This window comes from Pan paniscus, chromosome 18, assembly GCF_029289425.2.
Source record: "Pan paniscus chromosome 18, NHGRI_mPanPan1-v2.0_pri, whole genome shotgun sequence".
In the NCBI taxonomy this organism is placed as follows: Eukaryota; Metazoa; Chordata; class Mammalia; order Primates; family Hominidae; genus Pan; species Pan paniscus.
The window spans coordinates 65,278,240-65,298,207 of record NC_073267.2 but is presented as its reverse complement, the minus strand read 5'-3'; the positions used below and the strand labels follow the sequence as shown (position 1 = coordinate 65,298,207).

Here is a 19,968-nt window from a genome sequence, read left to right as displayed (position 1 = left end):
ACAGAGGGAGCTCAGGGCATGTTGTGGGTGAAGGAATGGGGGCTGCAGATGGTGGGGTGTGGGAGCATCTGACCCCTTCCTGTAGGAGTGTTGGGACCCACTCACCCCATTTTCTGCTTGAAATTTGGCAAGTGCGGGAAGCAAGGATGGAGTCTTCCCATCAGGTCTCCATGGGGACAGGAGTCAGATCTCCTTCAAGGCGCAACTGCTATGAACCTTTTCTAAGGTTCTCCTCCTTCCATGCCAGTCAGGTTTCTTCCTGAACACGCCACTCAGTCAGTCTCATTGCGATCATCAATGACCTCCCCCTGCTGTCCACCCAACCTCTCAGGACCTCCCAGCAGCAGCAGATGGCCGCTCAGCCTCTGTGACATGCTTCCTTCCCAGCCCCTTTCCTGGTCCCCCCTCTTCCCTGTCCACAGGCCTCTCTTGTCTCCCTCTCCCTCCTTACTAATTCCCAGTGATCCCAGGGAGCAGCCAGAGCCCCTGTTTCCAGCCCACCTCACCTTTGAAGCCCACAGGCATCACTCACTGCCTCCTCCCCACCCCTGGCTGTCTAAAGGGCGCCCCACTCTTCCCAGGGACAAGTTGAATCCTTGACTCCCACTGCCCCTCCCCAACAGAGACCCCCTTCTCCTCCCACCACGCCTCCACTCAGCTGCTGCTGCCACATCCTACCTTGGGCTCAGGAGAAGGCCTTGTGGGCAGCCCGGACTGTCTCTTTTCTCACAACTCTCTTGGCTCTGCCTTCAGAATCCACTCAGAGTCCACTACTTTGCACCTCCTCCCTGGCTCCTAGCCCAGCCAAAGCTCTCTGTCTGTCACCTTGATTATGATCTTTAACACTTTCAGATCTCTGCCACTATTATACGAGGCTGAGTCGCACAGTACCGAGAGTGATCACTTAACACATGCATTGAATCATGCAATGCCTCTGCACAAAACCCTGCGGGGGCTTCCCATGCTCCTTACCATGACAGCCGAAGTTCTTGCCAGGCCCCAGGGCCCTCTCTAGCTGCTCCTCCTGACCTACGCTTTCTTTCACTGGGCCCCAGGCCCTTTGCACTTGCTTTTTCTTCTGCCTGGAATGCCTTTCTTTGGATATTTACAAGGTTCATGTGCTCATTGTGCTTGTTTTATGAAGGTCTTTGCCTCCAAAACCTCAAATGTCACTGCCTCCAAAAGGCCTTCCCTGATTGGGATCTGAAATGGCACCCCCTGTCCCACTCCTGTTTTTTTCCTTACTCCATTGTATTTACCTCAGTGCACTTTGACTACCTGACATCATTATATTCTCTCTATGTATCTGTTTATCTGCTTGTGATCTGTAGTGGGAATTCAGTGTCATCACAGGTTTTGTCTGTTTTGCTCTCAGATGTGCTCTAGCTCATAAGACAGCATCAGGCATACAGTAGATGCTCAGTAAATAGTTGCCAGTTGAGTGAATGTAGAACCATACATCACCACAATGCTGTACTAATGAAAGCAGGGTCTCAGAGATGCTGAAGCCCAGCCTTATTCTTAAGGGTTCACTGAGAACCCCTAGCCCCATCTGTGGTCCTGAAGGTCCTGCATGACATCTCTGCTCCCCACCCTCAACCTGTTCTCTTCCTCACAGCACAGGGGATGAACACAGCCCGGGGAACTGGGGTCACCTGGACCAGCTGGCTGCCCTGCGCTGGGTCCAGGACAACATTGCCAGCTTTGGAGGGAACCCGGGCTCTGTGACCATCTTTGGAGAGTCAGCGGGAGGAGAAAGTGTCTCTGTTCTTGTGAGTTTTCCTGGCACCGGGCCCAACCCCACGCTTGATGTGATGCAGATGAGACCTCTTGGACACCTGTCAATCCAGCTATGGATACCTCTGATTACAATACCTGGATTCAGGACTGGCCCTACTCACAGCCCAGCATCAGGGGGTAGAAAGCTAAAAACCAGCTCTCCTTGGCCCCCAGGAAGCTCAGAGCTCAGCTTAGTGTCCCAGGGCCATACGAATCTCCAGTTGAAGCCTGCAATGGAGGCATTCTCCTCTTCCAGCTTGGTTGAGCTCTTTCTCTCTCTCTCTCTTTCTCTCCCTCCTTCCCACTCATTTTAACATAAGGACTCACATCCCTTCTCTTGGGAAGTAGGAATAGGCATAAATTATGAGTAAGGGCAGGCAGAGAGAAGAGGTGGACAGAGGTCATTGTTTGGCTAAACCAGACCTACATGTGGAGGGGACATGGACACTGAGCAGGCTGGGAATTCCTCTGGGGTGGTCTGATGGCTGGTCCATGCCCAAGAAGGAGGCAACAGTCTTTGTGACTGTGTGGTCCAGTGGGCTAGAGGAGGCAAGCAGAGGAAGGAGGGATGGAGCCGAGGATAGGGAGGGATGGGGCAGGGGTTGTGGGTCATAGACACAACCTCGGGTGTGAGGGGTCCTGCCGGGATTGGGGATTGGGTCCAGGAGACACTGGGGGATCTGGGATGAAAACCCAGATGAGAGGTGCTGGGAGCTGTAGGAAGACTTCCGCCTGCCTGGAGGTGGGCAGAGGGTCAGCCCACTACTGGATTCCTCAGTCCTGTGTTGGTTTTATAGTGGAGTAGATCTAGCCTGGAAGAGCGAGTGAGTCACTGACCCCACTCCTGAGCATGAACTCTCCTCCCCTCCACTCTGCTGTCAGGTTTTGTCTCCATTGGCCAAGAACCTCTTCCACCGGGCCATTTCTGAGAGTGGCGTGGCCCTCACTTCTGTTCTGGTGAAGAAAGGTGATGTCAAGCCCTTGGCTAAGGTAGGTCTCCGGCTGGTACCTCTCCGGCTGGACACCCACACCCCCTTGGTTCTATGCTCCTGAATCCTCAGGGGTCTCTCTTGCGGTCGGTTGTAGCTAATGTTCTCCTAGAATCACTGAGGCACCAATGGCTGAGCAGGAAGGGCAAGGAGACACCTTGATCAGCGTCCCAGTTTCACAGCCCGGCAAACCGACACAGGGCTTGGAAGGGATTTGCCAAGGGCAGCAGGTGATCAGGGCAGAGCTGGGACTCCAGCTCATGGCCCTAGCAGCCAGTACAGTGCCCTGTCAGTGACCACACTCCTCCTATGTGCCAGGGCCTGGTGCCTTGTTGGGCAGTGATGGTGTCTTGTGTCTCTCAGGGTCTGCCTAATGGCTGGTAAGTGGAACAATCAGGATTTGAAAGCAGACAAGGAAATTCAGGATTCCATGCTCTCTATCCCAGCTCCACCTCACGTTTCTTGACACATTCAGCTTGAGATGATTATGTCCATTTCAATGGAGATAAGGTAGCAGAGATAAGAGATTACATAATTGATCCATGTTACAATTGAGATTAGTAACAGAGGCAACACTCCGTGGGACCTGGAACTCACACCCACGGGTCTACAGTATCTTCTGCTGCTCCCTGCCACTAGTACAAGTTGGGCTTGGTATAGAATGCCACTTTCCTCTTTGATGGAGGGAAGGGATGTCGCTCTTGAACTCTGTTGTTGCCTGTGATCTTTGCAGAAAATTGCTACCACTGCTGGGTGCAAAACCACCACCTCAGCTGTCATGGTTCACTGCCTGCGACAGAAGACGGAAGAGGAGCTCTTGGAGACGACATTGAAAATGGTAGTTTGACTGTTCCCATAGCCCAAACCCTGTAAACTTGGTCCCAGACTTCTTCATTTCAGCTGTCCTCTTGTCCAGGGACAGTTACCTGGGACAATTTCTCAACTCTCAGGAGTCTCAGTATCTGAATGGGGAATCTGATTTGTCCTTTTTTATTGTAAAATGCCACAAATGTAAAAAAAGAAAGTCAAAAAATTACATGATAAGAAATTGTGTAACAATCCCCAATCCTGACCAAAATTTAATATTTTGCCATTCTTGTTTTCAGATGTATTTTTAAGAAATTAAATGTTACATATTCCCAGGGGACACCATCATCCTGAATTTGGGGGATGGAGATATTAAGCTCAAAGATTTTCAGAAAGATGTCACAATTTATCTTGGTTGACTTAGAAACTGTCTGTATTAGACCTAGTGGTGGTCCAGTTTTCTAGATTTTCTGAGACTCTGACTCAGTTGTCATCCTAGGATAGTCATCCATCCACCCATTCGTTAATCCGTCTATCTATGATTGTCTTATCCATCTATCTGTTCGCTAATTCATGCAATTCACTCATATCTTTTTATCAATCTAATGTCAACCTATTCATAACTTTGTATTTATCTATTTTCAATCCATCCACCATTCATGGATCATCCAGCCACCTTATATCTCAACTCCATCACCCATTCCTCCAAATCAACAATCCAGTTATCGCCTGTCTGCTAGTTTTCACCCATCTATTCACGTATCCATTCAATTCAACTGTACTCCATGTATTGACCAACTCCATCCATCCCTCCATTGATCCATCCATCTATCCATGCTAAGTATGTAGGGGTGGGTGTTAGAGGTAGAGAAACAGACATGGCATGTACACAGTCCCTGCTCTCAAGGAACTATCCAAAGAGAAACACATTCATATACTTCGCAGGTTGAGTATGGTGGCAGCACAGAGGGGAAGCATTCATTGTAGTCATCAGGGATGCTTCACAGAGAAGGCGGAGGAGCCAGATTTGAGACCAGACAGTGGAATTCGGAAGTTCATGCACTTAACCCTGACTCCACCTTATCTTTCTTGAGAAATTCAGCTTTCAGATCATTGTGCCCATTTTAACAGAGGTAACAGAGACAGAGAAATTTTGTAATTGGCCCATGTTACAGTTCAAATTAGTCACAGAGGCAACACTGTGGGACGCAGAACCCACACCTGTGGGTCTAGAGTATCTTCTGCCGTCCCTGCTCCCTGCCATCCTCACATATTAGGACTTGGGGACCTTTAGGATTGTTGGATGGCCATGGCAGTCTCTCATCACAGGGAAGCCCAGGAGGACAAACACCCAGATGACACAGCACCCAGGGCCATTGGGAACTATTCCCTTTGAGGGGGAAGAGTGTGAATTCCAAGCTCAGGAGTAGCCTGGACTCTCTCTTTGGACCTGAGGCTACTCCTGGGTCCCAGGGCTGGCCTCTACCACTGGACTCTGCTTGTGTTTCCATGAGTTGAGTCCAATGTGGTCTTGGTGCTTAGGTCTTGGCTCAGGCTCTAAGTGACCAAAGTGTTCAAGGAATTAAAATCTAACGCCTGGAAGGAGGCAAATATTCCAGCAATTCTGCATGTGGCATCAGAGGACCCAGCTTAAAAGGGAAGAGTTGAGTCTTTGGGAAAACCCATCCCTAAGATCCTGGAACATTCTTTTGAGTTTTTCTGAGATCTTGTGGAAGCACCTCCATGATTACGCACTGCCTCCAGTACACACACATGCAGACACACAGACAAACACACACACACACAGATACACACACAGAGAAACACATACAGACACACACAGAGACACACACAGACACCCACACACAAAGAGCCACACACAGACACACTCACACACACACACACACACACACACTCCTGGCTAGTGGGACTTCAATCCTTAATGGAGGGACCTGCACTGGTTACATCCTGAGCACAGGTCAGGTCTGGGAACTACAGTGCAACACTACAGTCACTGCAATCTTGGTGAACACACACCAAAGAGAAGCGTGGGGTAGGATGAGACTCAGTGAGCTTGCATGAGTCAGGGCTTTCTAATGGGAGATGAGGAAACTCTCCCAAGTGCCTTGAACAGAAAAAGAAATGTGTTGCAATAACATCCTCGTGTAAACTGAAAATCTCAGGAGTTGATGGCTTCAGGCATGGCTGGATCCAGATGATCATAGGATATTATTGAGAATCTACCATTCTCTATCCTTCAGCTTTGCACATCTCTGTGTTGACTTCACTCTTAGGCAGATATATCTCCTGGGAAGGTTAAAGACAACAGCACTCTAGTCTTCTGTCCTATCTGCTTAAAAACCCTCTTTCTAAACAATTCCTGCAAAAGTTTTGGGGTAAACTCTATTGGATTGACATGAGTGTATGCCCATCCCTGAACTAATATTCATGTTCAGGGAGATGGAGCACCGCAGGTCGCATATAGATATACGAATTCACGGAGTGATGCGGGAAGAACCTGACACCTCTGTTGCCCCACTCACCCAGCTCAGTGTTCTCCTGGGAAGCCTCTCTCACCGACATCCTCTGCCTTTGTCTTCACAGAAATTCTTATCTCTGGACTTACAGGGAGACCCCAGAGAGGTAAGGACCTTTTGTTTCTGGATTACGGGTTTTGAGTCTTAGCACCTTTAAGCTCCAATTAACTATGAATGAAAGAATCATCTCTTGGGTAATTACAGTAACTCCTGCGTGTTTGTTGCTGAGGCCCAGAGAGGGGTAGTGACTCACCTGGGTAACACAGCCGGGAAGACTAGTGGCTGGCCTGGAACCCATTTTCCTGACTCCCAGTCCAGTGCTCCCAGGCATCACCTCTGTGTGCCCTGGGCTCTGCCCACTCCCCTGCTTTTTTACATTTTCTGCTCCCCAAAATGGCACTGTAGGAGGAGGCTGAACCAGAACCTTCCACAATCAGGAGGCAGAGGTAACAGCGATGATTAGCCAAGGAGAGGGGAAGCCTAAATCTCAGTCCAAGGACACTTGCCTCCTCCCAGCACACAGGAAACTCCAACGGTATTCTCCCAATCTCCTCACCCCCACCTCCCAGTGGGTTGACAGTTTCTGGTGACATCACCTCTGCAGAATCTTACAATCCTGTCCTCTCTGCTGCCTCCCTGGAGATCACAGCACTCTCCTAAATGGTCATGGGCGGAGTACATAAGATTCATTCAGCAAAGATAATAAACACTTCCTATGTGCCAGGACTTTTTTAGGAGCTGGGGATATAGCAGTGAAAAAAGAAAGACTCCCTGCCCTCTTGGGACCTTCCATTACAGTGCAAGGACAGTGCAATAAAAAAGCAAATCAAGTATGTATTCTGTTTGATGGTGTGCAGCATTAGGGTGTAGAGTTTGTGGGTGGCTTCAATTTAAGTAGCAGGATCAGGGAATGGTTCAATGAGAAGGTGGCATTTGAGCCAAACTCTGGAGGAGGCAGGAAGCCAGCTGTCAGGGAACCTGGAGAAGCCTATTCCAGGCAGAGGGAACAGTCACTGCAAAGACCCTGACGGAAGGGGCCAGTCTGGCTGGAGAGGACTGAGAGTGGGGACAGACTGGCTTGAGGCTAAAGAGGTAATGGGCAGTGGGAGAGAGATTAATTAAAGTACTTGGATTTGAATTCAGAGCAAGATGGGAAGCCTTTGGAGGCTTTGAACAGAGGAGTCACATGATGTTAGATCTCACAAAGGTCTCTGTCTCTGGTGTTCAAATAGACTGTAGGAAAGGGGCAGAGTGGATGCAGTTGACCAGCTGGGCAGCCACTGCATTGCCATAATCCAGGCAAGGGCTCCTGGCTGCTTAGACAGGGCTGTGGCAGTGGGGATGGGAGTGGTCGGAGTCTGGATATCTTTGAAGGAATAGCTGACAGGATTTGCTGATGGACAGGATGCAAGGGGTAAGAAAGGGGGAGGAGTGGAGGACGCCCTGAGTTTTCTGACACAACAAGGTTGTGCCCACACAGGGCAGCCACTTGCAAACTCTAAGTGGACAACAATCACTTGTCATTGTTGCTGATGGCAGTCTTCCAGCATGGCTGTCACCCAACTGAGGTGCTCCCGTCTCTTGCCTCAACTTTTATCCTCTTCTACTTCACCTTCTCTCCCCATTTCCATGTCTCATGGTGCAGCCAGACTGGCCTTCCTTAACAGAATTAGAGCACATCACCCCCACTTCTTAAAAGCCTGACCTTCCTTATGAGACAAATCCCCTTCCCTCCATGGAGTTAGTCCTTCAAAACACACCTGCGTGCACACTGTGTGCCAGACTGTGCAGAAGGTAGGCTCTGCACCTGTCCCTCCCTCTAGACCCTGCCCCACAGCATTTCTCCAAGCCCAGAACTCTTGGTTGTTTCTGGAATTTACCCTGCACAGTGACACCTATGTCCTTTTGCTCATGCAGTTCCCACTGTTTAGAAATTCTCACTCCTTTCCTCACCTGTCAATACCATTCACTGCCCAGAGCCCACCGCAGGTAGGCAGCGTCTCCTCCACGTAGTCTGCCTTGCATCTTCCTTCCAGAGGGGCTGCTCCTCTTGCTGGCCTCCCACAGCAGCCCTGCCTGAGCTGCACATCCTCTCAAGGAGGCTGGACTTGCACCCCAATCCTGTTCTTCATTGTCAGCCATATTGGATTAGGATCTGATCTTGTCCAGCTGGGTCTGGTCCACTTTTCAGAACATCTCCCCCAGGCAGTCCGAACTAGCTCGTCATTCATTGGCTTTTGTAGGCAGACCAAAGGTCCAGAAGCCATAGGGTCTCAAAGGCTAGGAATTGTCCAGTTCCATCTGATATCCAGAAGGGAAATATAGCCCATGGGGCATGGAACTGGGAAGATTCCACAGAGGACTGGTGTCTATGAGAGGGACCCACAGCAACCTTGCTAACAAGTAATACCTAACAGTTATTCAGCCTTTCCAGACACCAGGTGCTGTGCTAAGTATTTGACATGTGTTCAGCCATTTAATCCTCACAATAACTCACCTCTTCGATGAGAAAACTGAGGCCCAAAAAGATGAAACTCCCAGCCAGTAAGTAGTAGAGCCAGGCTTCAGATGCAGTTGATCTGGTTTCAAAGTCCACGCTCTATTTTAGCAACTACACCATTGTGACTAAATATGAAATATAACTGTATCCAGAACCAGCTACCCTGATGGCAACACATGAGTCGGGCTCTCTCTAATCTGTGACCATATAAAAATTATTCATCAAAGGTAAAACCTAAAATTAAGACATGGATCAATATACTGTGAGTTAATCACTGATTCTTTTACTCATGATTTTGTCTCTAGTAGGGAATCATGTCCTAGTCTAGGCTCCTTGAGTGACCAGGGTTCGGTACCTCCTCAAAGCCACCCGTGGATCAATAAGAGCTCTTGTTTAAATACAGATAGATAGCATAATCTCTTCCTCATTAATCATGGATTCTGTGTTTATAAATTCACCTGCTTGCTAAAATGTCCTTATAAACCCCAAATCAATACTGGTGGCACTTTCATGGTCACACACAGGCAGGTACAGAGCAGGGGAAGCTGGATTTGCATGATGGGCACGTTCCATCTGAGATCCGGCGAGGCAACCTCTCTCTTCTTGTTTCATCTCTGATGTTTACAGGTGTCCTCTTTGTGGTCTATTTAGTGCCATGTGTTCTGCATTTTTGTGCTTTTTGTAGTGATGTCACTGTTTAGAGCGATCCCAAGAGTAGCGCTGCTGTCTGGCGTTCCTGAGCTAAACAGGCTGTGCTGTGCCTTACGGGGAAGGCGCCTGTGTGAGACAAGCTTGGATGAGGCAGGAGCTGCAGTGCTGCTGGCCGTGCATTTGGTGTTGAAAAATCCACATAATAGCATGTTCAGAAAAAGGAGAAGGAAATTGGCTGATTCATACATGAGGCTGTGATGGAAAGGGCTAAAGTAACACCTATTGTGTGGGATAGAGCCGTGGAAGTCTCTTTCAACAGAAACCCACACATAAAAGAAGGTTGATGAAAATGTTGTGGCCAGAGGTTTGCAAGAACCTAACCCAGTATTTCCCCCTTGAGTGATGACCCTGTATTCTCTAATTCAGCACTCATGGGGGCTTTATCAGAAGCAACTGCCAGGACTACCAAAAATCAACTGTGGACACACAGAGGGAAATGCATGCACTTCAAATTGAAATATATAGACATGTAATTTTACATAGGTAATACATGTATTCCAATCTGAGTGAAGATTTCTTCCTCTCCTCATCACCTGAGCAGTGTCAGCCTCTGCCTGAAGTTCTGCCCCTGAGTCACGGAGACCTACCCCCCTAAGTTAGGATCCTGAGCATGTGCAGCCATGGCCCATGGCCATGCCGGTCTATGGTACTGGTCTCACCCTCAGACAGGCAGAGTTGGGGACATGGGTGTGACTAGGGAGGGAATCACAGGCGCTGCACTGCTCTCTCCCCAGAGTCAACTCCTTCTGGGCACTGTGATTGATGGGATGCTGCTGCTGAAAACACCTGAAGAGCTTCAAGCTGAAAGGAATTTCCACACTGTCCCCTACATGGTCGGAATTAACAAGCAGGAGTTTGGCTGGTTGATTCCAATGGTGAGAAGGCACACGTCTCTTGGAGGGACTCAACCACCACCATCAGCCCTCCTGTCTCTGGTCCCAGGAATGCTTCCCTCTCCGAGCTGCACTCTGAGTCCTGGGCAGCTGTTCCCTTCAGCAGGAGTTAACATTTCCACGGAAATCTTCTCCAGGAGGGCACAGTTTTCACCGGGGTATCAGGGTCCTGGGATTCCCTCTCCCCAGACTCTCTTATTGTCTTCCTATTGAAGAATCCTGAAGTGTGTGTGCTGGGAGGGCCAGTAGAGAAAATAACTGTGCAGATGGGAAAACTGAGGGGGCCTAGAAGGGGGAAGGAGTTGAGGAGTCCGGAGAAGCAGTCGGGGGCTTCCTGGCTTCCCACCTCAGGCTGGGTGTGCGTAGTTCCCTTGAAAATCACTCATGCTCTTCATCACCTCATTGAAAATATCCAAAGAAAGTGGCTTCTTCTTGAGTTACCATTGACTTCTAGGGAACAGCAGAAATCAGGTTCTACTAAGAGAGTGGAGGGTCAGAGGAAGATGAGGATGGAAAAGCTACCTAATCGGGTGCTATGCTCAATACCTGGTAACAAAATAATCTATACAGCAAACTCCAGAGACCCAAATTACCCATGATCAAACCTGCACAGGTACCCCCAAACCTAAAATAAAAGTTGGAAACAGATAAATGGAAAAAGTAATCGAGTTCTAAAAGTAAAGAAGTGTTCTCCTTCCAGTTGAAGATAAACAAAACTGACCCTGGTTAAAGCAGTAGGACAGATTTATTCAGTAATATGATTGCAATAGGGGAAATAGTCCAGCGTGGACTGGACTCACATCCCCGAAACAAAAGCCTGATGATGTTTCATAGGCCAGGTGTGCCAAGGTAAACACACTGTGGTCTATGGGGAGAGGCTTGGTTCATGTGACTAGACCGCCTGGATGTCTTCATCTTGGCTCACCTGGGGCAGAAACAAACTCCTCTTATCTTTAGGACAGGAAGCCATGCATTAGACCGCAGGAAGAACCCACTGAAGTCAGGCTCTACTCTTTCCACAGGGACTGGGAAGATCAGGAGTGAGCTCCCTGAATGTTTGCATTGCAAAGAGAAGGCTCTCAGGTCCTCAAGGAAATGGGGTTGGGTGGTAGATTCACATCCCAAAGGGCAGAGAAAGTGTTTATCATTGCAGGCTTCTAAAGTAACTGCTCTAGTTGGGTTCGGGGATCTGGCTGCTTCTCTCCAGGTTTTGGCTGGAGCAGAGTAAATTGTCCTGGCAGGGTTGAGCCTTCCCAGGCAGTTATGTTAAGGATACTGGGGTCATTCTAGGGACACAGCCTTAAGCTGCTAGAAGCAATGCTAGAGATTGGTCGAGTCCCTGAGTGCAGAGGTTTGGGAAGAGTTGTTATGTGAGTAGAGATGTGCAGTTTGCCCCTCTGAAGGATTTCAGAGGTTATACCAAAGACCAAAGCCACGAAGACAGGATCTAAGGCTTTCAGTGTCATCTGTGACAGGTGGGGGTACTAGGGAGGTCTACATCCTCTTCCCCAGAGCCCTCTATTCCACACTGGCCTGGCAGACACCTTGCGTCTCCATGTCACTGACCACTGTAGGGATCCCAGCCACAGACACACACACACACACGCGCACACACACACACTGCAAAACACTGCCACAGCTTCTCTGAAATTTTGTTTTTTTTTTTTTTTTTTTGTAAACTTTGCAATGCTTGACTTTCTGGATATAAGCCCATTTGATTCATTGATTTCACCCATTTCAGTAAAGACCCATGCCCTTAAAAGCCCCCATAATTAGAGGACTTTCAGACTGCATTGGTTTGGTTGGTTGGTCAGTTTGTTTCTTATCATTAATTCCCAATGATTCATAAATGCTGAACTTTTTTTTTTTTTTTTTAGCAGTTGATGAGCTATCCACTCTCCGAAGAGAAACTGGACCAGAAGACAGCCATGTCACTCCTGTGGAAGTCCTATCCCCTTGTTGTAAGAGTCTAGGAATCATGGGAATTGGCTGAGACCCAGAGAGGGACAAGGACTTGCCCAAATCATAGAGCAAATAAATGGCAGAATGAAGACTGGGGCCTGAGGGTTTCCCCCATCTTTCCACCTTTCCCACTTCACTTTCCACCCTAGCGGGGAGTTGCACAGGGCTTATGGGGTTCACCATTGAGGCAGGACTTTCTGGTGGGCTGGAGAAGCTGCATCGCTCACCAGGGGCTGGTGGTCACCTTTTGATCTATTTCAGTGCATTGCTAAGGAACTGATTCCAGAAGCCACTGAGAAATACTTAGGAGGAACAGACGACCCTGTCAAAAAGAAAGACCTGTTCCTGGACTTGATAGCAGATGTAATGTTCGGTGTCCCATCTGTGACTGTGGCCCGGAACCACAGAGGTGAGTCCCAGAGGTCGAACGGGAGGGACACAAACCCCACGAGCTTCTGTATCTGACCCACCTACCTCCCAGCATAGACAGACATGGAAACAGCTGAGGGTCAGGCCTCAAAGGCTGATTCCATATGGCATGGGATGAGGTGCTGTCTCATTTTGGTTTATGCCAGCAGAAGACTGTGAGAAAAAAAAATCCAGAGGCAAGTGGTTTTTTTAAGGTAATGATCCCAGATAACAGCAGTAGGGAGGTGGGGAAGTGAGAGAGGAAAGAGATGGAATCCAATCCAAGATGCGTTGTCAAGGGAGTATCCACTGTGGACAACTGGAGCGGGGAAACTCAAGGAAACACCGAGAATACAGGGCTCAGGGGCATCCCATCTGAGTGGCAAGGGAGCCGGGTATTTATTCACCAGCTTCTACTTGTCATTGGTTGAAGGCTCTTGCAAGGAGTTGTTTATTCCCTGTGACTTCGACCTGCTGCACACAAGGGCAGAGTAGTCTCTTGTGACCAGACAAAGGCCTCAGGCTGGGAGCTGCAGATGCTGGAGGTGGAAGTCAGGCTGGCATGCCCAGGAAGAGGGGATATAGGTGAGATCCTGACAGCATCTGCTGCAAGGGCTCCATGCCTGGAGTTATCATGGGACATAGGGCTGCTGTAGGACAAATATTGAAAGATGAGTCGTGGAAGGGTTTTAAGGTCTGAGCCGGCTGCAAACAAGTTTGTTAAGTATTGGAGCTGGATAAAAAGTGGGAGCCCTGCATGGGATCCAGAGGATTGTCCAGGACCAAGAAGGCCAGAGAGAGGAGCCAGGGCGGGTGTGGGGGAGGTGGTCTGTAGAATGGCAATGTCTGAGGCTGGCTTTTATGCATCTCAGTGCGTGCAGTAGCATGCAAGCACAGGGCAAGGGCAGGGTCTATACAGGACCTTCTACCACTGACCCAAGGCTGTGTGGGTGGGGCATGACGTTAGGGATGTGTGTGCTCACCTAGAGAGGAGTGTCTGTTCCTGCGTGCCAGCTAGAGGAGGTTCACAGGATTCTTTTTCTTCCAGCTCTCATTCGCCTAGTCTGCAAGCTAGGAAATGTCCTCTCTCTAACCATGCTGGAAGGGTTTTTAAATTTAGAACTTCATAAGCATGATAAAAACTAGCTAACGCTTAACTAGCAGGTGCCCTGACACACCTTTGCACAGGAAGGGGCAGGTGCTCATAACCCTCATTTCTTCACAGGGTCCTGATAAAAACCTTTAACCAAGACCACTGGAGTTGAATCTGTTCTTTCTTAAACTTGCCGTTGCCCTATGCTCTGCGTCTGATCTATATATAGAGTTCCCATCTCCATTTTCTGATGGTTTGAGCAATACTGAACTTATGTTTATCATCTGGTTTCCCATGACTTTAAGTTCAGGGTTTTTTTTTTTTTTTTTTTTTTTGCCAGGACTACACAGATTTTATCTACTTTCACTTATTGTTGTCTCACTCTTTTTGATAAAATAACATTTCTGAATATAAAATTAATATGTTAAATTATAGAAACTTTCAAAAATATGGAAGCACAAAAAGAAGAAACTATGTATCACTCATATTTCCACTACCTGGAGGCAAGTGCTATAAATTTTTTGTGTTTTCGTCTAAAGATTTTCCATGTCCTATATACTTTAAAAATCAATTTTATATTTTACTTTTGTTCATAGAACACTATGTTGTGAGGATTTTCTCAATGTTGACACAAACTCATCAAAGCATTCCTTATTCCATGAAATGGCTGTGTTAAATAGACTTTAATATTCATATCCTATTAGATGTTTAGCCTGGCTACTCACATTCTGATGCTACAATAACATTGAGCTCAGCCTAATGTTCATAAGTCTCTAAACACATGTCTAATAATTTTCTTAGGATTATTTTTAGAAGTAAATAACTAGGTTGGACAATGCAAATGTTTTAGAACTTTGGGCAAATATTGTAAAATTGCATTCCACTGCATAAGAATGTGGATTTCTTAATTCTCTTTCTCATTTGGGATGCTAAGGTTAAAAATTAGCATAACACTTCCAGTTTCATAAGCCTTCCCCACCAACAAGAAGCACATCAGCCTGTTTTAATCTGCATGTCCTCCATGACTAGCCCTCTCATTGTCTCTGCTTCTCTTATTATGTCTAATTGTCATTACCCAAATCTGTGCGCTACTTTCCTCTGAAGACTTGTGTTGTGATTGTAAGAATTGTATAAATATCAATGGCTTTAGCCAAAGAGTTTTACAAAGTATGTTTTCGGCAGCTTGCTGCCTATAATAAGTTCTATCATTCACAAAAGCTCTTTCTTCTATGGTTGGCTCTGAGTTTCTTTGGAAAATGTTTGAGGGGCAAAGGCAAGGTCAAACCCTCCTTTTAGCAAGTTTTGTTTGACCTTGAAGCAGCCATTTAACAGGTGGATTACAGAGCCACAGAAGGATGGCATCTTCCCAGGTGCGCTTCCTGCTGAGCCGAGGGTGCAGTGCAGGAGGCTGACAAAGATGAGTGAATAGATTATTCTTCATTCTCACATTGAAATGACATGTGCGGGTGGGGCATGAGGTTAGGGATGCGTGAGCTTCCATTGTTAAATCCTTTTGTGAACGAATTTTTAATGATGTTAAGAAATGATGGCTGGAGGTGGTGGCTCTTGCCAACACTCTCAGCATTTTGGGAGGCTGAGGTGGGAGGATTATGAGAGCCTAGGATTTCAAGATCAGCCTGGGCAACATAGTGAGACCCTGTCTCTACAAAACAATTTAAAAGGGAAATGATTACAGTGTACTAAAAAATACCATATATAATATCATCCCAAGTTAAATACATAAAAGAGAGATATGCTAAAATAAAAAAGAAGCATTCTCTGAGTGGAAGAGTTATGAGTGATACTTTAAATTTGATTGTTAAAATTGATTTTTAAATTATATAGGATATGGAAAAATTTTAGAAGGAAATACAAAAAATGCATGGCCCTTGCCTCAGGTAGTGGAATTATGAGTGATACCTAGTTTTGCTTTATGCGTTTCCATATTTTTGTTTCTTCTAATTATTCCTAATTGTTTTTATTTTCCAAATTTGTTACTGTACCCAAAGGGGAGGACATTGTAAATTTTCTCCACCAGCCTGGCATTGCCCTGACTCTTTCCGTCTTAGTGTCACTTCTCAGTGGGTATCATGACCAGTGCAAAGTGCTGAGGCACAGGGCCAGGCGGCCCACGAGGTAGCCCTGAAGGGGCAGCGATCTGTGGCTCCAATGAGCCAATCATTGGGAAACTGGCATCTTCTTGGGGCTGGGACAGGAGAGCTTTGTTGGTGGGAGAGGAGGGCAGAGCCGAAGGAGAGAGGGCAGGGGAGAGGCAAGGTCACCCTTGCTCAGCGCCTTCTTTTCTCTGCCAGGGCTTTACTGCCTTAACACCCTAACACTCCCAGGCCAGGCAGGCAGCAAGACACATGGGGACAGTGAGCTATAAAGCAGTGAGTGCCGCAGGTTCCTGAGACACAAGAGGCAGATTGTTCCCTCTCTGCATATGTTTGTATTTAAATAGCCTCATGTTCAGACAAGCAACTTGGATTTGCTTCAGTCTTCTCAGGATGGGTGAGAAAAACACTGGAAATGCTCAAAACGAGGCAGAACAGAAGACACCTGTCATGGTGGAGATGGCATCCAAGTGAATGAACGCGAGTCTGTTATCAATGAATTATATCCGGTGTAACCAGATGTAGAGAGATTGTCTTGTGTGAGAATGCACCAGCAGGCAAAGGGGTTTACGAGGCAGAGTCAGGGTCCCTGCACCGGCAGCTGTTTTAAACGAATTGACCCAGGGTTTCCACATTCATTCATTAAACATTTGTTCATTGAACAAATATTTGGCTCTAATTCCGCTTCCACCTCAGACAGCTATGCAGCCCGGAGCACATCACTGAGCTTTCCTGAGACTCTGTTTCTCTACTGTGCTGACAGCCAGAGGTTTGCTGCAGAGCTGGAGACCTTGGTAGCCTCCAGGTGTGTGTCTGGCAACATGAACTGTGCATGAATCCTTGTCTTCTCAGATGCTGGAGCACCCACCTACATGTATGAGTTTCAGTACCGTCCAAGCTTCTCATCAGACATGAAACCCAAGACGGTGATAGGAGACCATGGGGATGAGCTCTTCTCCGTCTTTGGGGCCCCATTTTTAAAAGGTAATGCTCCTTCCTGTCTGTGAGCTAGGAGTCAGAGACTTGGGTTCCAGTCTTGGTGTGGTGGCCTTCAGCAATTTTGTCCTCTCCTGGTCTTAGTTTCCTGATTCTGTATAACAGGGTTGAATGTCATTGGGTTGTCCGCCGGCTTCCTCCCACTCTAACACATGTGAGGAGGGATGTGTATTCATGTGCCCTCTGCACAGACACTCAGAATCCTGCTGTGTGACATCAAGACAGGTGGTGGTGGGGGTCTCCTGCAGGATTCACTCTGACAGGGTTGAATGTCACTGGGTTGTTCCCCGGCTTCCTCCCGCTCAAACACACCTGAGGGAGGATGTGTATCATGTACCCTCTGCCACAGACACTCAGAATCCTGGGCTGTGTCATCAACAAGATAGGCGGTGGGACACATGCGGGGCCCTGCTCTAGGCTGAGAAGCCACCAATCAATTTCCCTCTCCCAGGAGCGCTGAGACAGTGAGTGAGGGTGAGGTTAGAATTGGTGTTAACCCTAAGTCAGGTCTAATGTGTGCCTGTTTGTCTTTCTGTCTGTCTCTAACAAAAACTCATAAACCTTTACATTTAGTACATTTAATAATTGTTGATTTAGAATTCACAGGATGTATGAATTTGGAACAGGAGAAGAGAATATTTTTTATATGGTTTATAGTCAGCAAGGTGGCCATCCCACAGGCTGGGAAGGTGCCTCCGGCCAAGCCCAGAAACGGGCTCATTGGAGGAGGGGTTGGGTAGGAGCTTTATGTGAACGGATTGGCTAAACATACATGTTCAACAGGTTACAGGGGGAGCAATGGATATTCATGAAGACAGTCCTGACACATGTGTATTAAACAAACATGTATGTAACATGGCCCATGTTCACCTGGTGGTGGAGACCTAATATTTAAATGTATTACAATTAGGGCCTGTAAGTCCAAAGGTCTTCTCAGGACACGAAGCTCAGCAAGTGAGGAGCTTCTGTACACCGGCCAGGTCCAGTCCATGGCTGGTGATGTTCTTATCTGGAGAAAGTTCCTGAAATCAGTCTCTTATGCAATCAAAGCCGTAGTTAAGTCTGGCAAGTCAGGGTTCTGTTTGTCTGCGTATCCCAGGTGCAGCCGTTGTTATTGTTTTCATTTTGCTTAACTCCAGGCCAGTGCTGGTTTAGCTGCTAGAGAAAGAGAAGCACCTCGTGGCAGTGAGAACAAAGTGGATTCTTTAAGGGTAGAGATGCAGGCCTGAACCCTTGCCCGACGTGGCCTTAGGTCTCGTTTTTAATTTGGTGTCTTGTTGCCACAAAGAGTGTGTTCTGTCAGAATGATGACCTTTATTTTATTGCTGATGCTGGTCCGGTGGTGTCTAAATCACAAAAGGGAGGGAGTATTATGAGGCGTGTCTGACCTCCTGTCCGTTCCCAGGCAGGAACAGAGTTGAAGGTTTTTCGAGGCTCCCCTTAGCCCAGAGAGGGTCTGTTCAGTCAGTTGGGGGTGTCAGGATTTTATTTTTAGTTTACATTATACAATAGTTTAAAAAATCCTTTCACAGTGTCTTCTAAGTCTTAACTCTCAGCAGTTACAGATCAGATGGGACTCACCCCATGGCTGCTCAGAACGCACCAGCGCCTCTGGGCATCTCACTGTGCCTGCTTAGGTGCCTTGCGGCTCTGTTGTTTTTCAGAATGTGAATTGTGGGTGTGTGCTGGGGAGGGAGAAAAGACCCAAGAGAGAGCAACCCTGGAAAGTGGGGTTGCTGTAGAGGAAACCCTGGGGTGGGGCATTTCCTGTGACCCTGAGCGGGGAGGAGGCAGGCGAGGGTCACAGGAGACAAAGGCAGCCAGCCAATGGAATGATGCATGCCCATTGCTGAGCCCTAGGTCAGATATGCTGAAAGGTAAAGTACACACAAATCCACCACGATCTTCTAAAAGTGCAGACCTCAGCTCAGTGGGTGTGGGGCATGCGCCAAGACTATGTTTCCAGCAGACTCGCATGTGATGTTGACGCTGCAGGTTCACGGACCACACTTCGAGTAACAAAGGCTTTTTTTCTTCTTCCCCACAGAGGGTGCCTCAGAAGAGGAGATCAGACTTAGCAAGATGGTGATGAAATTCTGGGCCAACTTTGCTCGCAATGGGTGAGGCTGGTGGCAAAGACAGAGCACGGCTGGTGAGGGTGGGGGGCGGGCCATGCCTATTGGGAAGGGGCAGCTTCTAAGGTTCTAGTGATCAAACTTCTGACCCCGTGACCATAGCACTCTGATAATGAGAGCTCTCTGCAAACGGAGAGGCCGCCCCTGGAGATAGTGAGCTCTCCATCTCTGGAGGTATACAAGCCTCTTGACAGAGATAACTTGGGCATCCTCGCACATCTCTGAAGATTGTTGGGAACACACAGCAGCTTTGGGGCAATTCTAATTGATTCTGTTTCCAGAAACCCCAATGGGGAAGGGCTGCCCCACTGGCCAGAGTACAACCAGAAGGAAGGGTATCTGCAGATTGGTGCCAACACCCAGGCGGCCCAGAAGCTGAAGGACAAAGAAGTAGCTTTCTGGACCAACCTCTTTGCCAAGAAGGCAGTGGAGAAGCCACCCCAGACAGAACACATAGAGCTGTGAATGAAGATCCAGCCGGCCTTGGGAGCCTGGAGGAGCAAAGACTGGGGTCTTTTGCGAAAGGGATTGCAGGTTCAGAAGGCATCTTACCATGGCTGGGGAATTGTCTGGTGGTGGGGAGCAGGGGACAGAGGCCATGAAGGAGCAAGTTTTGTATTTGTGACCTCAGCTTTGGGAATAAAGGATCTTTTGAAGGCCAAATTGGTGCTTGTGTCTTGTACTGGAGATTAATACTTTGTCCTCAGAGACAGAACGATGATGAAAGAGGCAATGTGAGAAGGAAGGTGGCTTTGCTGGGGAAGTCCTGGTCTCAGGATGAGCAGAGTCCAGAGGGCTGGGTCATGGACGGTGCTCAGGGGAGCTCTGGGCCTGATGCACCTTTCTGGGTCCCCAACAATTTCCAACAATACGAGTTGGGATGGCCAGAGTGCAGGATCCCTACCCTCTATTTGGAGTTGCCCATGGAAATGGAAGTGGCCCAGGCTGAGAATGAGTCTGGATCAGGGAAGAGGGAGACGTGCTGAGGTGATCCCGTGGCACTGTTGCATGGCACTTACTGACCGTTGCACAGGCCTGCAACAC

The 19,968-nt window shown here is 48.0% G+C and overlaps 1 protein-coding gene across 4 annotated transcripts in view; it reads left to right on the top strand.

The window, feature by feature from the left end:
- LOC100993746 (liver carboxylesterase 1) overlaps positions 1 to 19,587 on the top strand; it is a 29,713-nt gene extending 10,126 nt beyond the window's left edge. For 2 of the 4 annotated variants that reach the window (XM_055099194.2, XM_034939567.2), the window contains exons 5-14: positions 1,619 to 1,772; positions 2,662 to 2,769; positions 3,502 to 3,606; positions 6,180 to 6,218; positions 10,058 to 10,198; positions 12,094 to 12,177; positions 12,440 to 12,587; positions 16,646 to 16,777; positions 18,837 to 18,909; positions 19,206 to 19,587. In XM_055099194.2, the coding sequence (XP_054955169.1) occupies positions 1,619 to 1,772; positions 2,662 to 2,769; positions 3,502 to 3,606; positions 6,180 to 6,218; positions 10,058 to 10,198; positions 12,094 to 12,177; positions 12,440 to 12,587; positions 16,646 to 16,777; positions 18,837 to 18,909; positions 19,206 to 19,389 (1,168 nt within the window). In that variant the 3' untranslated portion in view covers positions 19,390 to 19,587. The remainder of the gene's footprint in view (positions 1 to 1,618; positions 1,773 to 2,661; positions 2,770 to 3,501; positions 3,607 to 6,179; positions 6,219 to 10,057; positions 10,199 to 12,093; positions 12,178 to 12,439; positions 12,588 to 16,645; positions 16,778 to 18,836; positions 18,910 to 19,205) is intronic. The other 2 variants (XM_055099196.2, XM_055099195.2) reach the window with 1 other exon arrangement.
- The last annotated feature ends 381 nt before the right edge of the window (positions 19,588 to 19,968 follow it).